Below are 22,158 nucleotides of genomic sequence, written 5' to 3' on the forward strand. Positions count from 1 at the left end.
TTTAGCAACTGCAGGCTTTCCTAATATGAACTAGGTGAAAAGATGAGGAAACCTAAGGAAGACCTGAAGACAGAGTCCCAGATGAAAGCAGCAGCCCCTGAGTACGGGTATGCGAAAGGCTTAAAATCTATCACAAGTGCATTTAAGCAAGACCTTAAGGAGTTTAATTAATTTCAGATCAAAGAATAATTGAAAAAGGAATAAAAATTCAGTCTTTTCTCTCTTTATGAAGCTTAACGGTTGCTGAAGGGGGCCAGTGTTTGACGCATGGTCTGTGTGCCTTCCTACTTGCTGAGATGGTCTTTTCCAAAGGCATCCTGGGGTCCATTAAGACATAAAGGTTGTTCTTTTTGGAAATGACCATGGTTATCATTACCACATCTGGTCTAGTGATGGTGGACGAGAAAGGATGAGCAAGAGAAAACCAACAAGAAATACAGTCCACAGTAAATAAAAGTCCAAATATGAAAATAGCACAGAAATAAATCTTAAGGGCTATACCGTGAAATGAAGAACATTTAAAAATTTTTCCCAGGGCTACACAGGGAAAAGAACTCTTTGAAAGGAAAGTAGGGACTACTGTGGAAAGAAAGAGGGGGTTCATGAGAAGTGCTCTGGAAGTCCCGTCATGAGGGGTGTCTGAGTTTGTGAGGGCTGCTATGACAAACACCACACAATGGGTTGGCTTAAACAATAAGCATTCACTGGTTCACAGTTTTGAGGACAGGAGAAATCCAATATCAAGGTATTGGCAAAACCACAGGCTCTCCCTGAAGGTAGTGTTCTGGTGCTCGTTTGCCGACAATCCTTGGGTTCTTTGGCTTTCCTATCAGATGGTGATGTCCTCTCCTTTCTCTTCCAGATTCCCAAAGACTTCCTGTCCCTGTGACTTCTAGATTCTATTAGTGCTCCAGTAATCCAGATTAAGGCCCACTCTGGTTCAGCTCAGCATACCTTAAAACTTAACTAGGGAGCATGGGTTATCAGGGAAGGCTTATTGTAAATGTTCCTAGATTGTAGGCTCTTACAGTAGTCACATTTATTCATGAGTCATGACTGTTATTTCCAAATTCTGAGATGACGAACTGTTTGTGTGTGACTTGATCGGTCCCTGGAGCTTTGGGTGTCTGTCTGGCACTTGGGATTTGGAGCCAGAGTTCGGCAGCTGTGAGTGCTGGCATTGCCCCGTGAAGCAACTGTTAAAGAGGCTGAAAAAGAGATCAGACTTCAATTGGATATATGAATGAAATGGACTTGGTTCAGACTAGGGTAGATGAGACTAAAGGGTGGAGGATGATATAGACTGTATTTTAAAACTTCAGCTTCTGTGTGGGACTTAGAATTCTAAGGCCATAAAAGTGTCCAAACTAAGGCATCAATACCTTCACTGAGGAAAGGCTGATGGTGTCCAGAACACCTCTTCAGCTGGGAATGCATGTGGCTGGTGTATGCTGGTCCTTTGCTCCCGGGTTGCCTTTCAGAATGGCCTTCTCCAAAATGTCTCTGGGCTTCTATACCTCTTATCTTCTCCAGGGCAAACTCTAGGCTTCATCTATTAGCTTAGTATCTCCACACGTCCTTCTGTCTACATCTCCAAGCATCTCCAAGCATCAGCAAGCATCTGGATCTCCTGGCTTAGCATATCCTGGGGCATTTTTGTCTCTCTGCTCTCTGTGTGAGCTCCCTTTAAAGGACTCCAGTAAACTAATCAAGACCTATCCTGAGTGGGTGGGGTCAAATCTCCATGGAAACATTCAATCAAGAGGTTACTCCCTAATCAAAAAGACTAATAACTCTGCCTCCACAAGATTGCATTAAAGAAAATGGCATTTTGGGGGACATACTATCTCCAAACTGGCACAGGGACCAAAGGAAGAGATGTTTATTTGGTACAAAATCTATATTTTCTGTAGCACACTATAATTTAACTTCTGTGATCAGTTTACTCAAATACTATAATTATATGGAACCTTGAACAAGGAGTGAGATGGGGTTAGTTTATACAGGCTAGTGTGAAGCCCCAATACATCCCAGAGTAATTTTGGCAGAAAATAAAAAGTATTTGCAAAGCCCCCTTGAGGTACTGGGGGAAAATGCGGAAATAATAAACTTTCCCAGTTGGGGTATTCCTGATATTTTCACAAGCATTGGGGACTACCAATTTAGTAGACCGAACCCTCGATCTTGGAGCTTGCATTTATGAAGCTTGGTCCTGCAAAGGAGAGGCTAAGCGTACTTATAATTGTGCCTGAGAGTCACCCCCAGAGAACCTCTTTTGTTGCTCAGATGTGGCCTCTCTCTCTAAGCCAGCTTTGCAGAAAAACTTACTGCCCTCCCCGCTATGTGGGGCATGACTCCCAAGGGTGTAAATCTCCCTGACAACATGAGACATGACTCCTGGGGATGAGCCTGGACCCTGCATCATGGGACTGAGAAAGCCTTTTGGGCCAAAAAGAGGAGGAGAAATGAAACAAAATAAAGTTTCAGTGGGTGAGAAATTTCAAATGGAGTCGAGGTCATTATGGAGGTTATTCTTATGCATTATACAGATAAGTCCTTTATAGTTTTTATTGTATTAGAATAGCTAGAAGGAAATGTATGAAACTGTTGAACTGCAACCCAGTAGCCTTGATTCTTGAAAACAACTGTATAACTATAAAGCTTATACAGTGTGACCATGTGATTGTGAAAACTTTATAGCTCACATTACCTTTATCCAGTACGGACAGATGAGTAGAAAAATGGGGTAAAAAACTAAATGAATAATAGTGGGGGAGGAGGGGTATGAGATGTTTTGGGTGTTCTTTTTACTTTTCTTTTATTCTTATTTTTACTTTTATTGTTTGGAGTAATGAAAATGTTCCAAAATTGATTGTGGTGACGAATGTACAATTACATGATGATACTGTGAATAACTGTTGCACACTTTAGACTGTTGCACACTTTGGATGATTGTATGGTATGTGAATATATTTCAATAAAATTGCATTAAGAAAAACTTAACTAAAAATATCACATCTTCAAATGGTCCTATTTACAATGGGTTCACACCCACAGGGACACGGACTCAGATGAAGAACGTGTTTGGTGGTGAACATAATTTGATCTAGGGGGGAGAGGATGGTCACAAAGGAGACAAGCTGACAGGAAGCCGAAGGAGGGCTGAGCCCTTCTCCTGCCTGGGTCCTCATGACCTCCCGAGGGTCCAGAACGTGGTGGTGGACATCTAGAGCAGAGGTGGGTAACTGTAAAGAGCACAGGCCCCCAGGTCAGATCCAAGTCCCTGCTGCCCCTTTCTAGTTGGATGTAACTTTGCTAACCCCTGGGGCTTCATCTATAACATGGGTCTGAAGGTTGTTGTTGGGATTAAAGAGCATAATGCAAGTGAAGCACTTAATGGAATGTGTTCCAGGAAAGGGCAGCGCACACCATACTTTACAGGAACCACCTCATTTAAACCTCTCGGCAACCCAATGAGATAAGCACTATTATTATCTTCATTTTATAGATGAGGAAACTGAGACTTGCAGCAGTTGCACAACTTGGCCAACGTCACCCGGTGACCAAAGTGGAGCCTGGGTTCAAGTCTAATCAGTGTGACTCCAGAGGCACTGCTCCCACCTGTCACATCACGGAGCCTCCCTGTGCATGGGAGGATGGCAAAGGATCGATAAATGGTATGTATCAAAAAAAAAAAAAAAAAAAAAAAGGACCACAGAGCAGGACTAGAGACTTTTGGGGTACATTTATCATTTTTTATAGTTATATTGTCATTCTAGGTACACATTTTGTCTCCCCTAATCATAACAAATGGAGTATCAGATAGATGTCAGGAATAAGAGAGTTAGTGCCTTTTCTAGAACAAAAAACTCATCTATAGGCTGTTTGCAGTGATTAGTCCTAGAATCACAGGTTTAATACATTCTTTAGCCAACATACTAAACCTCAGATAGGGAAAACTATTCATAAATGTGATAATCTTGGATAAACTTAAAACCAGTGGAAGTTTTCAAACAACTCCCTAGTGGTAGAGTCTTTTGTTTTAAGGGCAAAGTTATTCCTAGAACTCTTAAAGCTTTGCAGAGGTGGCTTATTTTTTGGACCTCTGGCTTGGTGGGTCCTGTCTGCCTCCCAAATAGAGATTCCTGGTTAAGGAAGTTCCCCCAGTATCCCCTCCCCTCCTTGGGTCAAGAAACCACTGAACATTCCCCTATTTTTGATAAATGGTGCATACATTGTATTTTAGAGCCAGGAAAAAATAGAAATGGACACAGAACCTTGAAGAGAACCAACTCCTTACCAAAGAGCAGACATAGATAAATGACAAATGACCAGAAACAGCTGCAGTAAAATAACAACAACAATAAACAGTGTAGTAGAGTCAGGGAACCGTAAAAAGATGTCAGCACCAGCTTAAACAGCCATGGAAACAAATAGTCACATATCTTTGGAGTCAGAGTGTGCAAAACTGTAAGTATATCCTGGTTATCTATGTCATAATTCATATCCCCCCACATAAATGTCAGAATAAATCAAGATTACACCAGGGTTCTGCTTGCTATAGTTTTGAAGTCTCTGTACAAGAGTGTGCAGGTGAAACTACTCAGAGGATGAAACTTCATTAGATCAAACTTTTTTTTTTTAAAGTTCTGACACAACTTTCTTTTGTTTTTTCTTAGAGGCCCATTAAACCTCTACACAGCTATGCTAAGCTGTTTCCCCAGGCAGAAATGGACTTAATGAGTTAATCGTTCTCCCTCCATCACTAAGATGACGCTACTAAGTTGGTATGTTTGATGTCTCATTTCAAAGTCACCTGGTATTAATTAATTATTATCTGTTCCTTTGAAAACTACTCTTAAACTTAGCCTGGGCCTTTTTGGTTTGGCAGAACATCTTGTGAGTTGCACACGTGACCATCATAAGATCAGTACTACTACATTATATTGTACCTCGAAGTTCCCTTTTAATTAGAAATCAACCTTGTAAATAGTGCTCAGAAATCACCCTCAAGCCTGTAAAACTTCTACTAGGTTACAAACATTTGCATTCAGCTTACTTTTGTTCACCTGTGGTAACCACTTCTTTCCTTATCAGCTAGATGAGAGAACACAAGCACTGGACTGGGAGAAAAAAAATGTCAACCTCTTCCCTAAAATGAAAAATTCCAATTCTAATCTTTCCCTAATCTGGGAAAACAAACAAACAAACACCAAAACCAAACCAAAACAAACAAACAAACAAAAACACCCCAAACTACAACAAAACAGAAAATTGCAAAAGAAGAATACACTATGGGCAACTTTGCCCTCTTGGTACCCCAATGTCATGGGCTCCATTAGTACAGTTCAGGCCTTGGATTCATGACTACTTATTTCCCTGGCCATAGTTTGAATGTTTTCTTTTTGCAACTGAGCCATGTTATGAATATTCAGTAGCCACTGCCCAATAATTCTACAAGTCTAACCTTTCTAACCAAGACTTTAAAAACAATACTATGTAATGAGGGAGGATGGATGTGGATAATTACCCAACTCTTCTGCCCATCTGGGATTTTTCTCATTTGACTGCCTCTCCCCCAAACCAGGCACATCACTGTTTGCATATGCACGAGGAAGAAAGGAGAAGCCAGCTAACTTGAAGTGAACAACCGAGCAACTTGTCTAACCGACTCTCTATGTTGCCCTCACTTCACCAAATTGCTCAACTTTCTGTTCTGCCTTGGCTGGGTAGGCTTTTGTTGCTTTGAGGTAAAATGAGATAGCTTTTGCCCAAGTAACTTGTGCAAGACTTGGAGGCCTAATTGCCAAAGCCATACCATAAGCACAACCTGAAATCAATACTCAGCTGCCTGTCTGCTGGGAGGGTTTATTAATTCAACAAGAAGTACATCATCTCAGGCTCTAAAATTCAACGTGTTCTCTTACTGATGGTCTCTAAACTTGCACTACATCAAAAGGGACTGAAGTTTTGGCCCCACATCCCTTCTTCGTCCTTGAGTGTTACTGTCATCGTTCCTGATAAATGCTCATACATGTGGCTCTGAGTTATTCTCCATACATACCTGAAGATGTCAGATAACATCCAGGTAACTGATGTGGGAGAGCAGGGAGGCTGTACATGCTGAGTTTCAAGAAGTCCAGTATCACAGATAATAAGTTTGACAATAACCTCATCAGCACTATTAAATTTTCTGATGTTAAAAAAAAAAAAAGGAGTAACTGAAGATCAATTACTCAGAATACACAAGGGACTTTTTCCCATTTTACTTTATAATTAAGAAAAGATAAATAGACTTGGGAAATTTCTATTAGAGTACTGAAAAGTTTTCACTATGCAGGGAATAAGCAATAACAAAAAAGCTTCTTCTTTCCTTCCTGGAGGGAAACGAATGCTGCTATATTTTGAAACTTCTAATGGGAAAAGTATATTACAATCGATAAGAAAGCTACTTATGGATACATTTTACATTCCATTCATCAACCACAAAGCTCCCCCAAAGTGAATAACTCTGATGTTTATGATAATTTCTCCTTAACAGTCAATGCTTCTAATTACAATAATCCCAAATAGCTAGAAAGGCTCCTTATAAAGAATGTGCAGTCCTCGTGTCCCACACTATTTGATAGATCTGTCTCTTTTAAAAGAAATTTTTGAGGACTACTTTGTGTTAGTCTATTGATTCACAAATAGGACTAAAAGTGATAGAAGGTACTGAAAGCGTAAAACTAGTGAAATCTCAAAGGTAGAAGTGTAGAGAGTTCTTGGGAACATTTGAACACTGTTTCTTGGCATTGGCAGTGCATAGCAGGGAAAGCACATGGGTACCTAAATGTTGACTAGCCCAGTGATTACGGGCAAATCACAGAATTTCTCTGAGCCTGGGTCCCTCACCTTGAAATGTGGAGAAATTGCAATCTCCTAGGGAGGTTAGGAGGCAGAGAGAGACGTGTAAACTGTAAAGTGCTGTGCAAATGCAAGGTGTTATTACTATTATGACATCAATGTTTTAGCATCTAAATTATAGGGACAGTGCACTTACTATCAGCATGTTTAAATTCATATATTGCATGTATTCAGATTTGCTTTTAATTTCATAGATGTTTTCAGCTGTAAGGAGACTTGGGATCACCTAGTTAGGGTATTTTGTGGAGATGAAAACTGGGAGAGTGGATTCTAACCTGTTTTCTCTTTTCATTTTGACTTGTTAGTTGTTAGAGATTCCAGAAAACAATATACATTAAGCCTTCATAATGTAAAGCTCCTTAAAATCAATTCCTTAGACACCAATAGGTAATACAATAATTCTCCAGTGACCATCTCTTTTATTTATTATAATTCATTTGGACTTAATCAAAAGTGGATAAAATTGGAGGTTCTGGGATATTTTTCCTATAAGACATGCTAATTTAACTTTCTAATATTTTATTAAAATAAACTTTAGTTTCGAAAAATGCAGTTGAAGTCATTAAATGTTGCAAGTTAGTATTAGCACGGACTTGAAAGCAAAGGATTTTTTTTTCTAATTTACCTTGCTAAGTACAATTTTAACCATTTACAATGGTTTATGGTATATGAGCGTAAACCAGTAGGTGTTGTGTAAACACAGAGAAGCCACTGTAACGACCACACACACGCCCCACCACCCACCCCTGCAGCTTTCAGAGATTCAATATTTGCTGATAAATAAACAAAACCAGGTTTCTGACATTTAAACAAGTCATTTTGAGAAACTTTTTGAAAATCCTGTTTACAATGATCAGACATTCTCAGGGCACATTCCCTTGTCCTTAAGAACCTGCACCAATTCAATAAATGGTTTGTTTTTATTCCGGATGCTAAAAAGTGAAGAATTTATGAGTATGGGAAGAAAAACTAAAGACATACGGTTTTTCACATACAAATGTCAATGCACTGATTTTCTCCAAAACCTGGAGTAAAAGCAAGGAACTTTATTTAGCAAATGGTCATGATGATTTCATATATAAAGAAACAGAACTGCTAAACCAGTTGTGACACCAGCCTTCTGCTGTGCAGGCGTGCATGTGCATAGCAGTAAAACCAGCAGGTATCACCTTTCTGCCTTCAAAATAAAATTCCTTATAAATGCTCTTAAAACAACAGCAGAGTAAACGGCAGTCCTTACTTCTGTTTCCTTTTACATAAATGCATGAGAACAGAAGGTCATACCAACAGCTATATTTTATCCTTTACTTGTTACTAATCTACCTGTTTGTTTCCAAATGATCTCTGCAAATAAACAGGTAATTCTGTGCAATTTTCAACCGCGAATCAGGAAGTATACTGCTTCTAACTCACAAGTGGCACTGTCTCAATGAACTTGAGAGACATTTTCTGAGTTCAGTGCCATTCAACAAGTATTTATTGTGTCAGGAATTGTGCAGACTTTTTGTTTCCTTTCTTCTTTTGCTTTCTGTAGCAGGAGTTAAATAAAGGATGCTAAATAGTCATTTTGCTTATTCATAACAAGTTTTGGGGACAAATCATGCAATTGGGGAGAATGTTAATTCTATCAACCAAAATCTAGACTTTAGTCAAATTCTTCGCATTTGGCTAGTACTGAAAAAATATTTATTTTCATTTTCAAATATAAAAAATGCCACCTCTGAGACACTTTACTTCTGGTACTTTAAGTTTCTTCATGGTCATTTAGAGAAACAAAACAGAAAATTGTGAACCTTAGCATCTATATAATAAGACATTCAACGTTTCTAGAAATGATAAGTAATGGGAGGCTTGATGTAAGAGCGTGAGATGTACAAGTACATTCTCATTCTTTTCCCTTTGCCTGGAGATGGGGCAAAGATCTCATTTTTCAAGGCCCAGCTTAAATGTTCTCTTTTTGAAGACCTGCCCCAGTCACAAGGTAAAAATGAATCAGCCCATTTTCTGGGCTGCCACTGAAATCCTCAAATCACCTCTTTCATAAAACATTGCATTACAGTTATTCATGCACCTCTCCTGTCTCGACTTTCCAAAAGTTGAGTCCAGACAAGTGTGAGATTTTGTTCCTCTTATACAGGTAAAACCCAGCATGAGACGGACCAGGGGTTCTCAAACTCTGGCCCGTCCCAGAATCTCCTGGAGATCACGGATTGCTGGGATCCACCTCCCTCCTATCTGGTTCAGCAGGTCTAGGGTGGGGCCCAAGAATGTGCATTCCTGTAAGTCCACAGGTGCTGCTGCTGCATTTCTGGTGTCCACACGGAGAGCCACTGCAGGAGACCTGGAGTGGATTAATTCATGAAAAAAATGACGTGGACTTAGGAATGAAATATCAAACTGTTCCAGCATTTTGAAGACGCTCATAAAGTGAGTGTGAAATGGGGGTCTGAGAGCAATGACAAAATTTCTTCTCTGCCACGAACTACATGCAACTTAATCCACTCATCAGAATCACCCAGGGAGCTTTAAAAACAAAAAAAAAAGTATATGTCTGTGCTCTATCACCCAGATATTCTGATTCAACTGGAATGGGGTGCAGTCAGGCATCCTGTTTTTCAAAGGCTCCTCAGGTGACCCTGAGATTAGCAAAGGATGAAAAGCCACTGTTTTAAAAAAATCATCTCCTAGTCTCTTTGATTCAATCACTAGTGTGCAAACCAAGCAATCTGCTGCTGTCTTAATTAAGAAATAGGGCGAATACTATCTGAGCATTTGCAGCAGTATACACATATGACTCCTAACATATGTATATGCACAGTTTATCATTCAACAGTTATTTGTTTGCTTCTTTTTTCCAACTATTGCAGCCTAGCCCAGAAAGAAGTTGGTAATCCAGAACCCCAGCATGGCTCAATATTGATGACGACACCAAGCACAAGACTGGCAGGGACAGGAGGCTGCTAATGGGGTCAGGGGCTGTTCTATGGCCAAGCACAAAGCCCCCAACGGCAGTGAATATTAAAATAGCATCTCAAGGCCACACTACTCAACTGTGCTCCAGATCTGTATATTTTACTGCCTCCCAGACTTTTGTATCTAAGCACTTTAAATGCAACATGTCTAAAAGCTGAATTCATGCTTGGCTCTCCTCCCTACCCCTTTACACAAGGAAATCTGCTCCTCCTAGAGTATTCCCAATCTCTGAATGGTTTCAGAATCATCCAGGCTTCCAAGACAGCACATGTAGCCCCAGAATTCTCTATTTCTGTACTCCTTGCATATAATTATCCATCAGTTCTACCTCCAGATCACGTGAGTCACCTGGTCTGCCTCATCGTTCCTGCGTCAGCATCTTGTTCTTACCTATAATAGTAACCGTCTCCCTATCTCCACTGTTGCCCTACATGGCTGCAGGAGTCACCTTTCTGAACCACCAAACACATCGTGCCATTTCCTAGCTCAGTGCTCTGCATTGACTCCCCATTTCATGCAGGGTAAAATCCAAAGCCACAGGGAGGACAGGGGAGCTCTCTATGAACTGTAACCTTACCAATTACGTCTTATCCCAGGATCCCAACTCTTCTCCCATCCCTCATCAGACCTGGGCTTGGAAAGGCACTTCTCCTGGGAAAGGGCTATCACTCTTTGCAGGCTCAAATGAGAAATCCCTGGTCCCCTCTCCAGGTAGACCTAAAAGCAAGGACTAGTCTCAAAGACTCCCTTAACTTGTGTAGATTCCTATCCTTGCTCTATGACAGTGACACTTATTATCTCTGGATCTCCCTTCTCCTAATTGACTATAAGATACTTAAGGGCAAGTGCCAGGTCTCATTCATCTCTACATCTTGAAATATGCATGAAACAGTTCAAATCTCTCACCATGGCACCAACATAAAGGAAAAAAAAATGCAAATTAAAGCCTAAGTTTTAATAGGTACCAACACTTGTCTTTAAACTTGAAAGCTAAACAACAGTCATTAGCTCATTTAATTATTTGCATTAAATCTGAACTATGTTGAGGAGAAGGGAATGATGGCCCATTAGTAGCAGGGTGCAATTGCGGATGTATTCAGTACTATACGCAAGACATTCTATCTACTAGTCTGCTAAATTGCAATTCGAGGTTCTTGTTAGTGAGAAGCTCCGCTATTTTCCGAGCTTGAACTCTGGGTCTTTCCCGGAAAACCCATCAGGGCTACAATTTGGAGCAAAGAAGGAAGGAAATTCTACAACCTCCCCTCCCCCACCACAAGCTAACATTCACAGATGACTTTCTGAAGCAAGCTGCTGAAATCTGGTAGGAATAAAATTTATTCTAAGCATATGCAATTCATGTATCTTTAGTCAACAAGACCTGGCACTTGATACTGTACTTTGGTGCCTTTGGAGATTAAAATGTGAAGGCCAGCACTTAACTTCCAACAGGATTTAGTAAATACACCCCACCACTCCAGGGCCCCTCCTGCCCCTCCCGTGCCTCCCACTCCCAGCTGACTCAGGAGCTTTCTAGATAACCAAATTGAGTGCGTCTGTCTAAATGTGTAGGAAAGACGCTAGCCCTACTGACTGAAAAAGTGAAAATTTCAGTCAAACTGGTTATTTGACTACATCTCGAAGCCTGGATTCTTGCCCAAATTCAAAAGGACCAGCATGTGCCAGTGTGGTGGATGGCAGACGATCCTGAAGTGTTGCCCAAAGAGCCAACTGTTGACATTTTCTTAGAAAAAAAACCAGCCTTTTAGGACAGAAATGAAAAAGGTGTGGACATAAGCTACTATGTAAAGTGGGAACAGCCTATGGGACCAAGCTAAGATTAACACTCTATTCTGTAGGTATTGGTTCAAGAGTAAACCAGTAATAATTAACTGAGACTAAAAGTGTTTCTTAGGATAGTTTCAGATGTAGATAAATGACAGAAGAAAGTAAAATGGAATTAGGTCAGTACAGATCTGGGAAGCAGAAGCTATGGAATTTAAAATTGTATTTCATGGAAACAATGCATAGAGTGAGCCAAATTGTAGAACTCTGAACTCTTCTCTAAACATACCTCTATTAATAAAACCTAAACTTAAAGAGGCCCATGTCTACTATACTTATTAAATCAGAATTAAAACATGCACATACAGCTTTCACAGCAAGCCGTGCTGCCGTAGCCAACTCTTTTGCAAAGGCCAAATGATTTTATTTTGTAGGTGAGCCTTTCAATAGGCTGAATGTTCTCAATTCTGATCCCATCTTTGTCTCTGAGCCTGGGGCACCAGCCTGGGGCTACCTTCCTTTAATCGTCAATTATCTTTAATACAAGAGTTGGTTTGCAGTTCTCATCTTCAAAAAAGTTTCAGACACTAGCTGCTTATCCTAGAGCTTAGATCAAAGGAAAAACAAAGAGTATATTCTTATCCAACAGGGCGGAATCCTTCACCTTCACTGGTACTACCTTTAAAAACATTTCAAACATGTTAGTGCTGGGTCACGTGGACAAACTCTAATTATGTAAGTACAGCAGATTCTATCTGCTTCAAATTTCAAAATGAGTACTTCTGAAAAATTATGGATTATGAAACTAAATATTTGAAGTCAGAAATGACTATTAAAAACCTACTGGGGCTATTGGCCAGTTACTACGCTAGGCTGTGCTGCGCTGTTGGGGATATATATATATATATATAGTGATGAACAATGTATTCATCATATTTAATTAGCAGCTTAAAGAATCGCACATCTAGAAGCAACAGGAGAAGGTGGGGAGGGCCTCTGCTCACAAATCCCTGTTCTCTTCCCTCGCCATCTTAAGTGCATGATGGCTGGCACATTCTAAGCAATCAATAAATATTTATTGAACTTAAAAATGAGGGCTCAGAGGCCTGGAGCAGTGCGGTGATTTTTCCTAGCATCACTTCAAGGCAGAAAGAGAAGACTGGCTACGACTGGGCTTCCTTAGATCTGATCTACTTAAAAGAAAGGAGTGTGGTGGTTTCCACCTTAGGTACAGTTCAAAATCCCTTTAGTACAGCTCCGGGGCTAGGCTCAGAATGTTTTCAGATGTGGGGCCAGGGCAACTTTATGTCTGCAAGGCTTACTGGGTTGAGAATTCCTGCACTCCTAGGAATGCCAACTAGGATCTCTTCTAGAGCAACATCTTCACTGCTCCATTTTACAAGAGCAAGGGGCTTGCTCAACATCCTTGCAGCACTCTCCAGGTTCATTGTTTAATGTGGTAACTGAGCTGCCTCCATCAAAGGAGTCCAGAGTGACTACTGGGTAACTGAGCAGGAGTCTGGACCACTGAACAAGTAGACATTTGTTTCAAGTTTCAGACCAGGAACCCATATTAATGAGCTGGGTCCCTGTTCCTTTTCTTTCCCTTTCCAGCTTCTGACGCTAGATGTTCCTACACACCTGACCTGGCTCTCTGAAAAACCAGGATTCACATAAGAAAGTAGAATTTGGTGATTGAGGGAGGGCTCTGCAGCCTGCAGGTCTGAGTTTGAAGCCTGGTTCAACCTCTTACTAGCTGTAGGAAAATCACTTTAACTTCTCTGTGCCTCAGTTTTCCCATAGATAATGAGAGTACCCACCCACTATCCTAAAAGGGAGGATTATAAAAGCACCTAAAACAGTGTCTGATAGTCTTAGCTATTAAGTGCTGCTTGTATTTACTTAAAGTACGGAAGATATCACATCTTAGAAAGAAATAAACAACCTCACTAAAATGAGTAAGTCTTCTTGAACAAAACTGACAGAGTTGTATGGGTCCTCAATATTTTTTGTGGAAAAACCTACACATCTCTTGTCTTTCAATAATTTGCCTCTTACAATTTAGTTGTTCCACGTTACTTTAACAGAATGACATTGATTTGTCTATTCGCACGATTTTACCCATGAGCACTCTGTTTCAAGTGAATTTATACAAATAGGCAAATAAAGTGGTATTTATATTTTTCTCAGAAACAAATTTCCAAGCACTAATCATAGTATGGAAAGTAGTACCATCAAAGAGCTGGGAAAAGGTTTAGAGTGAGAAAAGTGAAGTTTTGGAGGCACTCTACAGAGTTTAAAGTAAGGACAGGGGTTGTGTGAAGCACAGCTGGAGTAGGTAATATCTGCCTAAGAGGACCATATTACCAGCTGGTTCCAGAACGGAGGAGAAGAGCTTCCCGGTGTCACAGGTAGGGAGGTAGGGAGGAGGGGAATCGCTTCAGACTCAGGGATGTGAAGAAAGGTTTTCCACTGGCACCTCAGTGAAAAGACTAATCCCTTAATTTTGCACACACCCCTCCCCTTTCCCCTTCTCCTATATTTTGCAAGATTATTAAAGTCCAGGTGTTACAAAAGGGATCTTTATTTGGCAGGTAATCTTTCCAGGGACTTTACCAATCATTCCTCTGTGCCAATGGTTCCCAAACTTGGCTGCCCATTAGAATCACCCAAGTTGCTTATAAAATCCTGATGCCTACGTCTCTCCCAGGACAAATAAATCAGAATTATCTGGGAGTGGGAATCTGAAATAGTTTGGTGTTTTTTTGTTTTGTTTTTGTTTTAGATCCCAGGTGACTCCAACATGCAGAAAAGTTCAGGAACCACTGCTCTCTTGCTCTATGCCTTAACCCTCGCTCAACAAAGAAGCTCACCACCAAACCCTGACTCCCTCTGCCAATGACATCAACAGCATGTATGGACCTGACTCTTGGAACACAGGCTCCGCAATTTGGAAATTGTGCAATTAAACCTTCTGAGCCATGCTTCTGTGTCAAATGGGTTTATGGTCGGTAGTCACGGAGCCAGACTCTCTCATGTTCCTTCTGGACATTTGGCACACGTGGACCATGGACACCGATTTTTTCAAATTATGTATACTATTTTAGTTGGCCCAATGTGGGGTTCTAGAAAGAAAGAAAGAAGGAAGGAAGGAAGGAAGGAAGGAAGGGAGGGAGGGAGGAAGGGGAGAGAGAGAAAAGAGAGAGAGAGAGAGAAAGAAGAGAGAGAGAGAGAGAGAGAGAGAGAGAGAGAGAGAGAGAGAGAGAGAGAGAGAGAGAGAGAGAGAAAGAGCCGAAGGAGGAACTATCAGGATTGTGAGAGGAAAAGTTTGCCATGAGCTCTACTTTGGAAGACCATTGAGGGTCTGGCCGAAAGGGGAGGGGAGACCGCTCCTAGGCGGTTTGGCACAAGGACCCAGCTGTCCGTGACACGCAACCAAGGGGCTGCCCAAATGGAAGGAAACCTCAGGAGTCCCCAGAGACACCACGGGGCGAAACGGCGCGGGCGCCCAGGAGCCGACTCCTGGCGGGAGCGAAGGATGCACCTTACTGGGCAGGAGGACCCGGCTTAGGGAGAGAGGCTGGGCTCCGCGCCCCACCACCGGTCCGACCCCAGGCCCCTTTCTGCAGAAGCAGAAGCGGACCCCAGCCCCGCGCTGCCACAGGTAGTGGCAGGCACGTCTTCTCCCGGTTTCCCGGGGCAAGGCTTTAGCTCCACACACAGAAGTGCCCGGGCCCGGCCTGCAGGATTCAAGAGTGACACCTGGGCGGAGGACGGAGGTGACTAAGATTCGCTCGGAAGCCGCCTGTCCCAGGAGATCCGAGAGGTCCTTCCTCAGCTTTCCCAAACCTCGCAGCCCCGGCAAGTGGGACAACCCGGCGGATGGGTTGTGGCCCCCGCGCCCCGGCCTCGCCCCTTGAGCGCACAGCGCCGGGCACACGTGCCGCCCTGAGAACAGGCACCGTGGGAGCACAGCTGCCCAGCGCCGCCCGGCACCCAGTTTTCGCTCTCGGACGTCCGCCTCCAGGCTCCTGCCCAGAGCAGGAAGGCAGAAAAATAAGGAAACAAAGTTGCATGCGCTCCAGGGGTGCCTGAGCTCCCTGCAGTCGCTCCCCGCCCGTTGGCAGCCCCGCTGCTCTGCGCCGAGCGTCTCCCCTCCCCGGACCGCCCGCAGACTCGCCCGGCCCAGAAACGAAACGTCCAGTTCCTCCCACGGTCCCCGCCAGAAGTGCAGCTGATCCTCAAGGAAACAGGAAAGGAGGGGCTGGAGGAGCGGGACCCGGAGCCAGTGCGCCGGCCGCGCGGGGAAGGCGGCGGCTCCGGGTCTGGAGCGCCCGGTGACGGCCCGACACGCCCTTACCTTTCTTTTCCTCCAGCGACCAAGTTGCCTGGAAGTGCGTAGCCAGTAGCACCAGGAGCGCGGCTCCCGCCGTCTCGGAGGGTCGCATTGCTGTCCCCGAAGCGCTGGCTCCTGATCTCCCTAATTAATCCCGGACAGAGTGAGGCGGCTGTGCGCGGTGGCTGCGTCTCCTGGCCGCCCAGAGGCGGCGGCGGCGGCGGCGAGGCGGGGACTCGGGCGGTCGCCGAGGTGTCCCGTCGGCGGGTCCGGGAGTGCGGTAGCCGCCGGGGCTCGCTCGGACTAGTTCGGGACTCCGGCCGCCCTGACCGCGGGCGCGCACACCGTGCGGGGGGCGGAGGCTGCCGCTGCGGCGCTGCGCCGGGGGCTGCCCAGACGTGGAGCTGGCGCGGGCGGGGGCGCCGGGAGGCAGGGCAGGAGGAGGAGGGACCAGGAGAAAAGTAGGAGGAGGAATTGGCAGGAGCACAGGAGGAGGAGAATGCGAGGAGGAGGAGGAAGAACCAGCAGCGAGGACCGAGGGCAGGCAGCTGCGGAGAGGTGACAGAAGGTGGTGACCCTGAGGGCCAAGTGCTTGGGGGCAGCGTTAGGGAGCCGAGCGTCACTCTTGGCACGCGCCTGCCTGCGTTTCCTCGCGGGTGCCCTTAGGAGTTAATTTCCGAATGGGAGCGTTTTCGGCGCTGCCTTTCAGGACCCTGTCCTCGTGAAGTTGAATTGCTGTCGAGGTGGCCCAGCCTCTGTGGCGCCAAATCACCACCAGGATCCCGGGTATCTCCTTCCTCCTGCCTCCAACTTTTAGAGCAAATTTGTACCAGCTCTGGACAGACTGACTGAGTCCTGAGGCCAAGGACGGATAATGGCACAGAAGGGGAAAACACCCCTTTTATTCTGTTCCCCAGCTACCCCTCAGCACCCCTAGATCCTAATGGGGTCAGAGCCGCGCTCTCCAGTCCGAGGGTCCTTCAGATCCTGTCAATCACCCTTGAGATGGTCTGAAATGAAGGCATCCAACTCCTGGCACAGGGACTAGCCTTGGTAAATGTTTGATGGATGAATGCATGAGTCCCGAGGGAGCTCACAGAATTTCATATACAAGGGAACCGGAGCCAGGATTCCTTGAAAACCAAGAAAGTGCGGTAAATTGCTCCTCAAAAGCAAAGCGCTTCGAATAAAGGTTTGACCCAAGCACTGGGGGAGATGCTTTTAAAGAAGTTAGGTGTCCCTCTGCCCCTAGATGGCCACGTGTAACTCAAGCAGGAGAAGAGCGACAATTCACTAATAATCCCACTGAAGAGCTGGCCGGAAGAAATTTAAGTTTTTTCGGACTGCGGAAACTTCAACTAAGCGCCTCTCTTCTCTGCCCCCACTGCCCCTGCCCCTTCACTAAGGAAGAAATGTTTTCCGATCCCCTTCCACGACCAGATCCCCTCCTCTTCTCACAATATTCGCTGGTAACACTCAGGCCTAGTTTAATGCTGATCTCTCTGTTTAAGCAGGAATCACAAAATATAAATTAAGTGGAGCTAAGGCCCAGATCTTTACTGTCGCTGGAGGGCAGAAGGAGCTTTGCATCTTTCCTTTCAACCCAGCGATATGGTTGTGCATGAGTTTTGCACTTGCACACCCAAGGATTCTCACCATCTACAGGATCTTTTCATTTATTCTATGATTTTAGAGTCATTTGTCTGTTCCTTTGTTTTAACAAATCAAGACAACCATGGACTGAGTGCCCTGAGCTCATTTAGCCCCTTGATGAAGGTTATGCATATTCTGCAGACCATGTATTGTGTGTGTTCTCTCCATGTGTCCAGAACAAGACTTATGGCAATTAGTAAAGAAACACAGATGCAGGAAAATAACACAAATTAGAGAAAGGTAAACAAGAAACACAAATTGTCCAAATTCCCATAGTGTACTGAGGCTAACTTTGACTCCAAGACAGAGCCATGTTCTTTATCACTCTTAGGCTGAAACGCCTCTAAACTGGAGCCAAATGATGGAGTCAGGACCCAAGATTCTGTTTCATAAACCTTGGATGTTTCTTAGAGCAAGTGCAACCAAAATTTGTGCTTGGTCAAACAATTCTGGATAAAACATCATGTACCCTATTAGCAAGCATATATTGAGTATTTCCCATATCAAACCTAAGAAGGGACCCTCGATTTTCCCAATACAGGTTGTTTGTTCTCTTTCCCAGCAACAAATGGGAAACACTTTTGGTGATTCTGATGAGCAGGCTTTCTCTTGGAAAAGGTTTCTGGGTAGTTTAAATAAGATTTTTGTCTGAAATTTGGGGCTATATAATATAGCTAGAAAAGAAGGGCCATGGTGGCAAAGTCCCCTGAAATCACACATTCTGTGGGATGGGAAGAGAATGGGTTACTTGGCAGGATGAAGATAGGAGAGCTTCAAATATTTGAAGTTCCATCTTAGGCAAAAGGCATTTGACCACCTGTTTTCTCTGGCCTTAGAGGGCAAAGCAAGGACTGATGAGGACATAAACAGAGTGGCAGATTTCTCCATAAGAGTGGAATGAACTCCCTCAGAGTGGAATGGGTTTCTCCAGCCTTAGAAAGATTTTTAGGCTGGAGCAGTACTAAGGGATGCTATGCATGAAGGATTGAATGAAATCCCTTCCAATCCTAAAATTCCATAAGAATATGCACTTCTAAAAGAGGCTTCCATTTAAATGCTTGTGCACTTAACAGCTCTTCTAAAGATATATTTTAAAAAGATAGGAAAGCCAGGTGGCTGGGGGCCATGGATAGGAGGGTGTCTTAGACTCCTAAGACTGCCTTCACTAAGTACCACAAACTGGGTGGCTTAAAACAGTTGAAATTTAATTGTCTCATAGTTCTGGAGGCCAGAAGTCTGAACTCAGGGTGTTGACTCAGCCACGCTCCCTCTGAGACCTGTAGGGGAGAATCCTTCCTTGCCTTTTCTCAGCTTCTGGTGTTTGCTGGCAATCTCGTTGGCAGTCCTTGACTTGGAGATGTGTCACTCTGCCACCTCCATCTTCACATGGCCATCTTCCCAATGTCTGCCTCTCTGTGTCCAGTTCTTCCCTTCTTGTAAGGACACCAGTCATGTTGGATTCAGGCCCACCCTAAGACAGCTTGGCCTCATTTTAACTAAGCACATCTTCAAAGACCCTATTTTCAAATAAGGTCATTCATAGAACTAGGGGTGGGAGGTTGGGACTTGAACAGATCTTTTGGAGATACAGATCAACACATACGAGAGGGAGACCTGGTTTTCAACTCCCTGTCCTTTTATACCTTTGGAATTTTGTATTGTGAGAATGCATCATCTATTACTGTAAGGTAAAGGCCGGTGACCTCAATATGGGCTCCTGCTGGGGCTCAAGGTTGTTCCCAATGGCAGGCTTTTATGGTTTCTTAGGCCATTTATTTCCTCCTTCTGAGTCAAGTCATTTGCGTTTGACCCTGGTTTGAGCCTCATCTCTTGCAGAGTATAGATTCAGCAGCTTCTTCAGGGATAATATGTTGGCACAAAACTGCTGAGGCATTTTCCCCTTCATCATTAGTTGTTTCCATTTTCTCTAGGATTGAAGGTTCTTGTTTCAAATGCTAGGTTTTAGCGTTGTTGGGATGTTTGCTAATTACTTTGCACAGGGATCTTGTAGGAAATTTCTGGACCCTGCATAATGCTTTATTCATGGTACAGATTTTACAACTAAGGTTAAATTATTTTGTCAAAATGTCGTTACTTGTCTCAGGGATAATTATAATTGAAACACTGGCCTTGAGGTCACTGTTGGTGGAACTATAGACCATATTTAGGATACAGATGTATTTTATGTAAACCATTAAGTATTTCTTTTAATTGAATTAATGGCAGCATTTAAAAATCAGGAGATATCCCAATGAAAATGCAGATTTTTGTGTTTCTTTGAAAAATGGAAAGTGCTGGCCAACTGGGTCTGCCCTCACACCATGTGACAATTGGCTGGGGGGGTGGGTAACTCTCTGTCTTAGAAAAGGACTTTAAGTATCCAGTTAACCGTGTTGCCAACAAACTTGATTCACTTGTTCAAGGGCCCTGCATGTCAACTGTTGGTGTTAGAATTTGTAGCCTCCAAAAGTCTAGACTTAGAGTTCCCACCTTTTTAAATAATGGTACTGCCATTTTATAGGTATAGTTCTCATCTCCGTTTATCTCTCTCCTTTATCTTCCTTTGTCTATCCAACTCATTCTGTTTTATCTCGTGTGTGTGCTTATATATATATATGTTAATTTATTTTGACCTACATTACATATTATGGTAAACTTCACTTCAAATTAGCATATTCCAAATATGGAGCAACATGAAAACACTATTAGATACCTTGACATTATTATGGTTGACAATATTATAGGCATAATTTTTGTTTTTTACCAATAAAAAATTATTAAGACAAATGCAGTCCTGTTGTAGAAGAGAAGAAGGGCCAAACCATCGATTTATAGTGGTTCTGGAGTGACCATTGTTTGAGCTGGCTTTGGAGAAACCACTTCACCACCCTACCACATCTCCTCTATGCTGCTTCTCTGGTAAGATTCTATCACCTATAACATGTTTTTAAACTCTGAAAGGAAAGTAAAAATTCTGGGAAGGAACCAAATTCCTGGAAGCTCCAACTTGCCTCACTGTCCTCCTCGTCCCCACCTCTTCTTGCACCTCTTGCCTCCCTCCTTAACTAGTAATTTAGTCATCCAGGCAGTCTTCTCTAGAACATGGACTGGGCAGACCTGGAAGAAAAAAATAGCTCCAACTTTGATGATTTAGGTCATCTCTATCCACATTCTTTATTTCCTACTGCTTGGGAGAAATATAAGGATATGGACCCCATTCTTAGAAAGCTTCTACTCAGCTTGTGACAGTCTGATACTGACATAAGGTGATATGACTTAATTCACAAATGAGTGGATAAAAATAGGTGGTGCAGGAATTTGGAGGCAAGACAATTATTGAGGTTTGAGGTGAATAGAAAACTGTGAGATTAATAGAAGAGGAAAACTCTTGAATTAGACCCCAAAGGAATATAGTACCTACTAAGATGTGGGGATCAAGATTTCAGAAAGCCCTCTGGAGTGGGGGAACCATTGAGCAAGCCATGGATTTAGGAATATATATATATATAGCATGTTTGGGTGAACAAATCATTTTGGCTGCACAAGAAATTTTATTCAATAGGGATTTCACATTACGTTCAAAAGATAGGAAAGGAATATACTGCATTGACCTTTGAAGACCAGACTAAGAAGTATGGACTTTTTTTTTTTTTTTTTTAATAACTAGCCAGGTAAAGTTTTTGAATAGGGGAGGCTGTGGGTGTGGTCAAAGTGGTAGTTTTAAAATGTATGTAAATTAAGAGAAAAATCCTTGAATAGTGGACGATGACTGTGGTTAATTGTACAACTATAAGAAAGTTCTTACATGAACTGGAACAAATGTACATGGCTATTACAAGGTATTAATAATAGGGTAGTATATGGGAAGAAATACAATTAATGCAAACTAAGGACTACAGCTAACAGCGACATTGTGATGTTCTTTCATTAATTGCTACAAAGGCATTAAAACAAAGCTAAGCATCAATAATAGGGGGTTATAAGGGATATGGGTTTTTTTTTTTCTGAAGAAATGAGAATATTCTCCTATTGATTTTGGTGGTGAATGCATAACTATGTCATTATACCAAGACCCATTTATTGTACACTTTGGATGGATTTATGTTATATATTTGGATCCCTGAATTAGGAGGTAACTTAAGGAAGATCCAAGACAAGGAGACCAGTTATGAGATGTTCCAGTTTGCTAAAGCTTCCAAAATGCAACATACCAGAAATGGACTGGCTTTTATAATGGGGGTTTATTAGTTCACAAATTTATAGTTCTAAGGCCATGAAAATGTCCAACTTAAGGCATCAAGATGTAGATACCTCCTCTGAGGAAAGGCCGATGGCATTCAGGGCTCATCTGCCGCATGGGAAGGCACATGGCTGGAGTCTGCTGGTCCTCTCCCGGGTTTAGCTTCTGGTTTCTGTGGCTTTCTCCAAAATGTCTTTGGGCTTCTGTCTTAGCTTCTCTCATGGGTCCTTCTTGCTTCTCCCCAGGAAAACTCTGGATTACATAT

The 22,158-nt window shown here is 42.9% G+C and overlaps 1 protein-coding gene across 2 annotated transcripts in view; it reads right to left on the reverse strand.

The window, feature by feature from the left end:
- Positions 1 to 16,385, reverse strand: part of EGFR (epidermal growth factor receptor) — a 234,815-nt gene extending 218,430 nt beyond the window's left edge. For both annotated transcript variants that reach the window (XM_037837162.1, XM_037837161.1), the window contains exon 1: positions 16,025 to 16,385. In XM_037837162.1, coding sequence (XP_037693090.1) covers positions 16,025 to 16,112 — 88 coding nt within the window. In that variant the 5' untranslated portion in view covers positions 16,113 to 16,385. The remainder of the gene's footprint in view (positions 1 to 16,024) is intronic.
- Positions 16,386 to 22,158: the final 5,773 nt, after the last annotated feature.

The sequence above is a fragment of the Choloepus didactylus genome, chromosome 5, assembly GCF_015220235.1.
Source record: "Choloepus didactylus isolate mChoDid1 chromosome 5, mChoDid1.pri, whole genome shotgun sequence".
Lineage (NCBI taxonomy): Eukaryota > Metazoa > Chordata > Mammalia > Pilosa > Megalonychidae > Choloepus > Choloepus didactylus.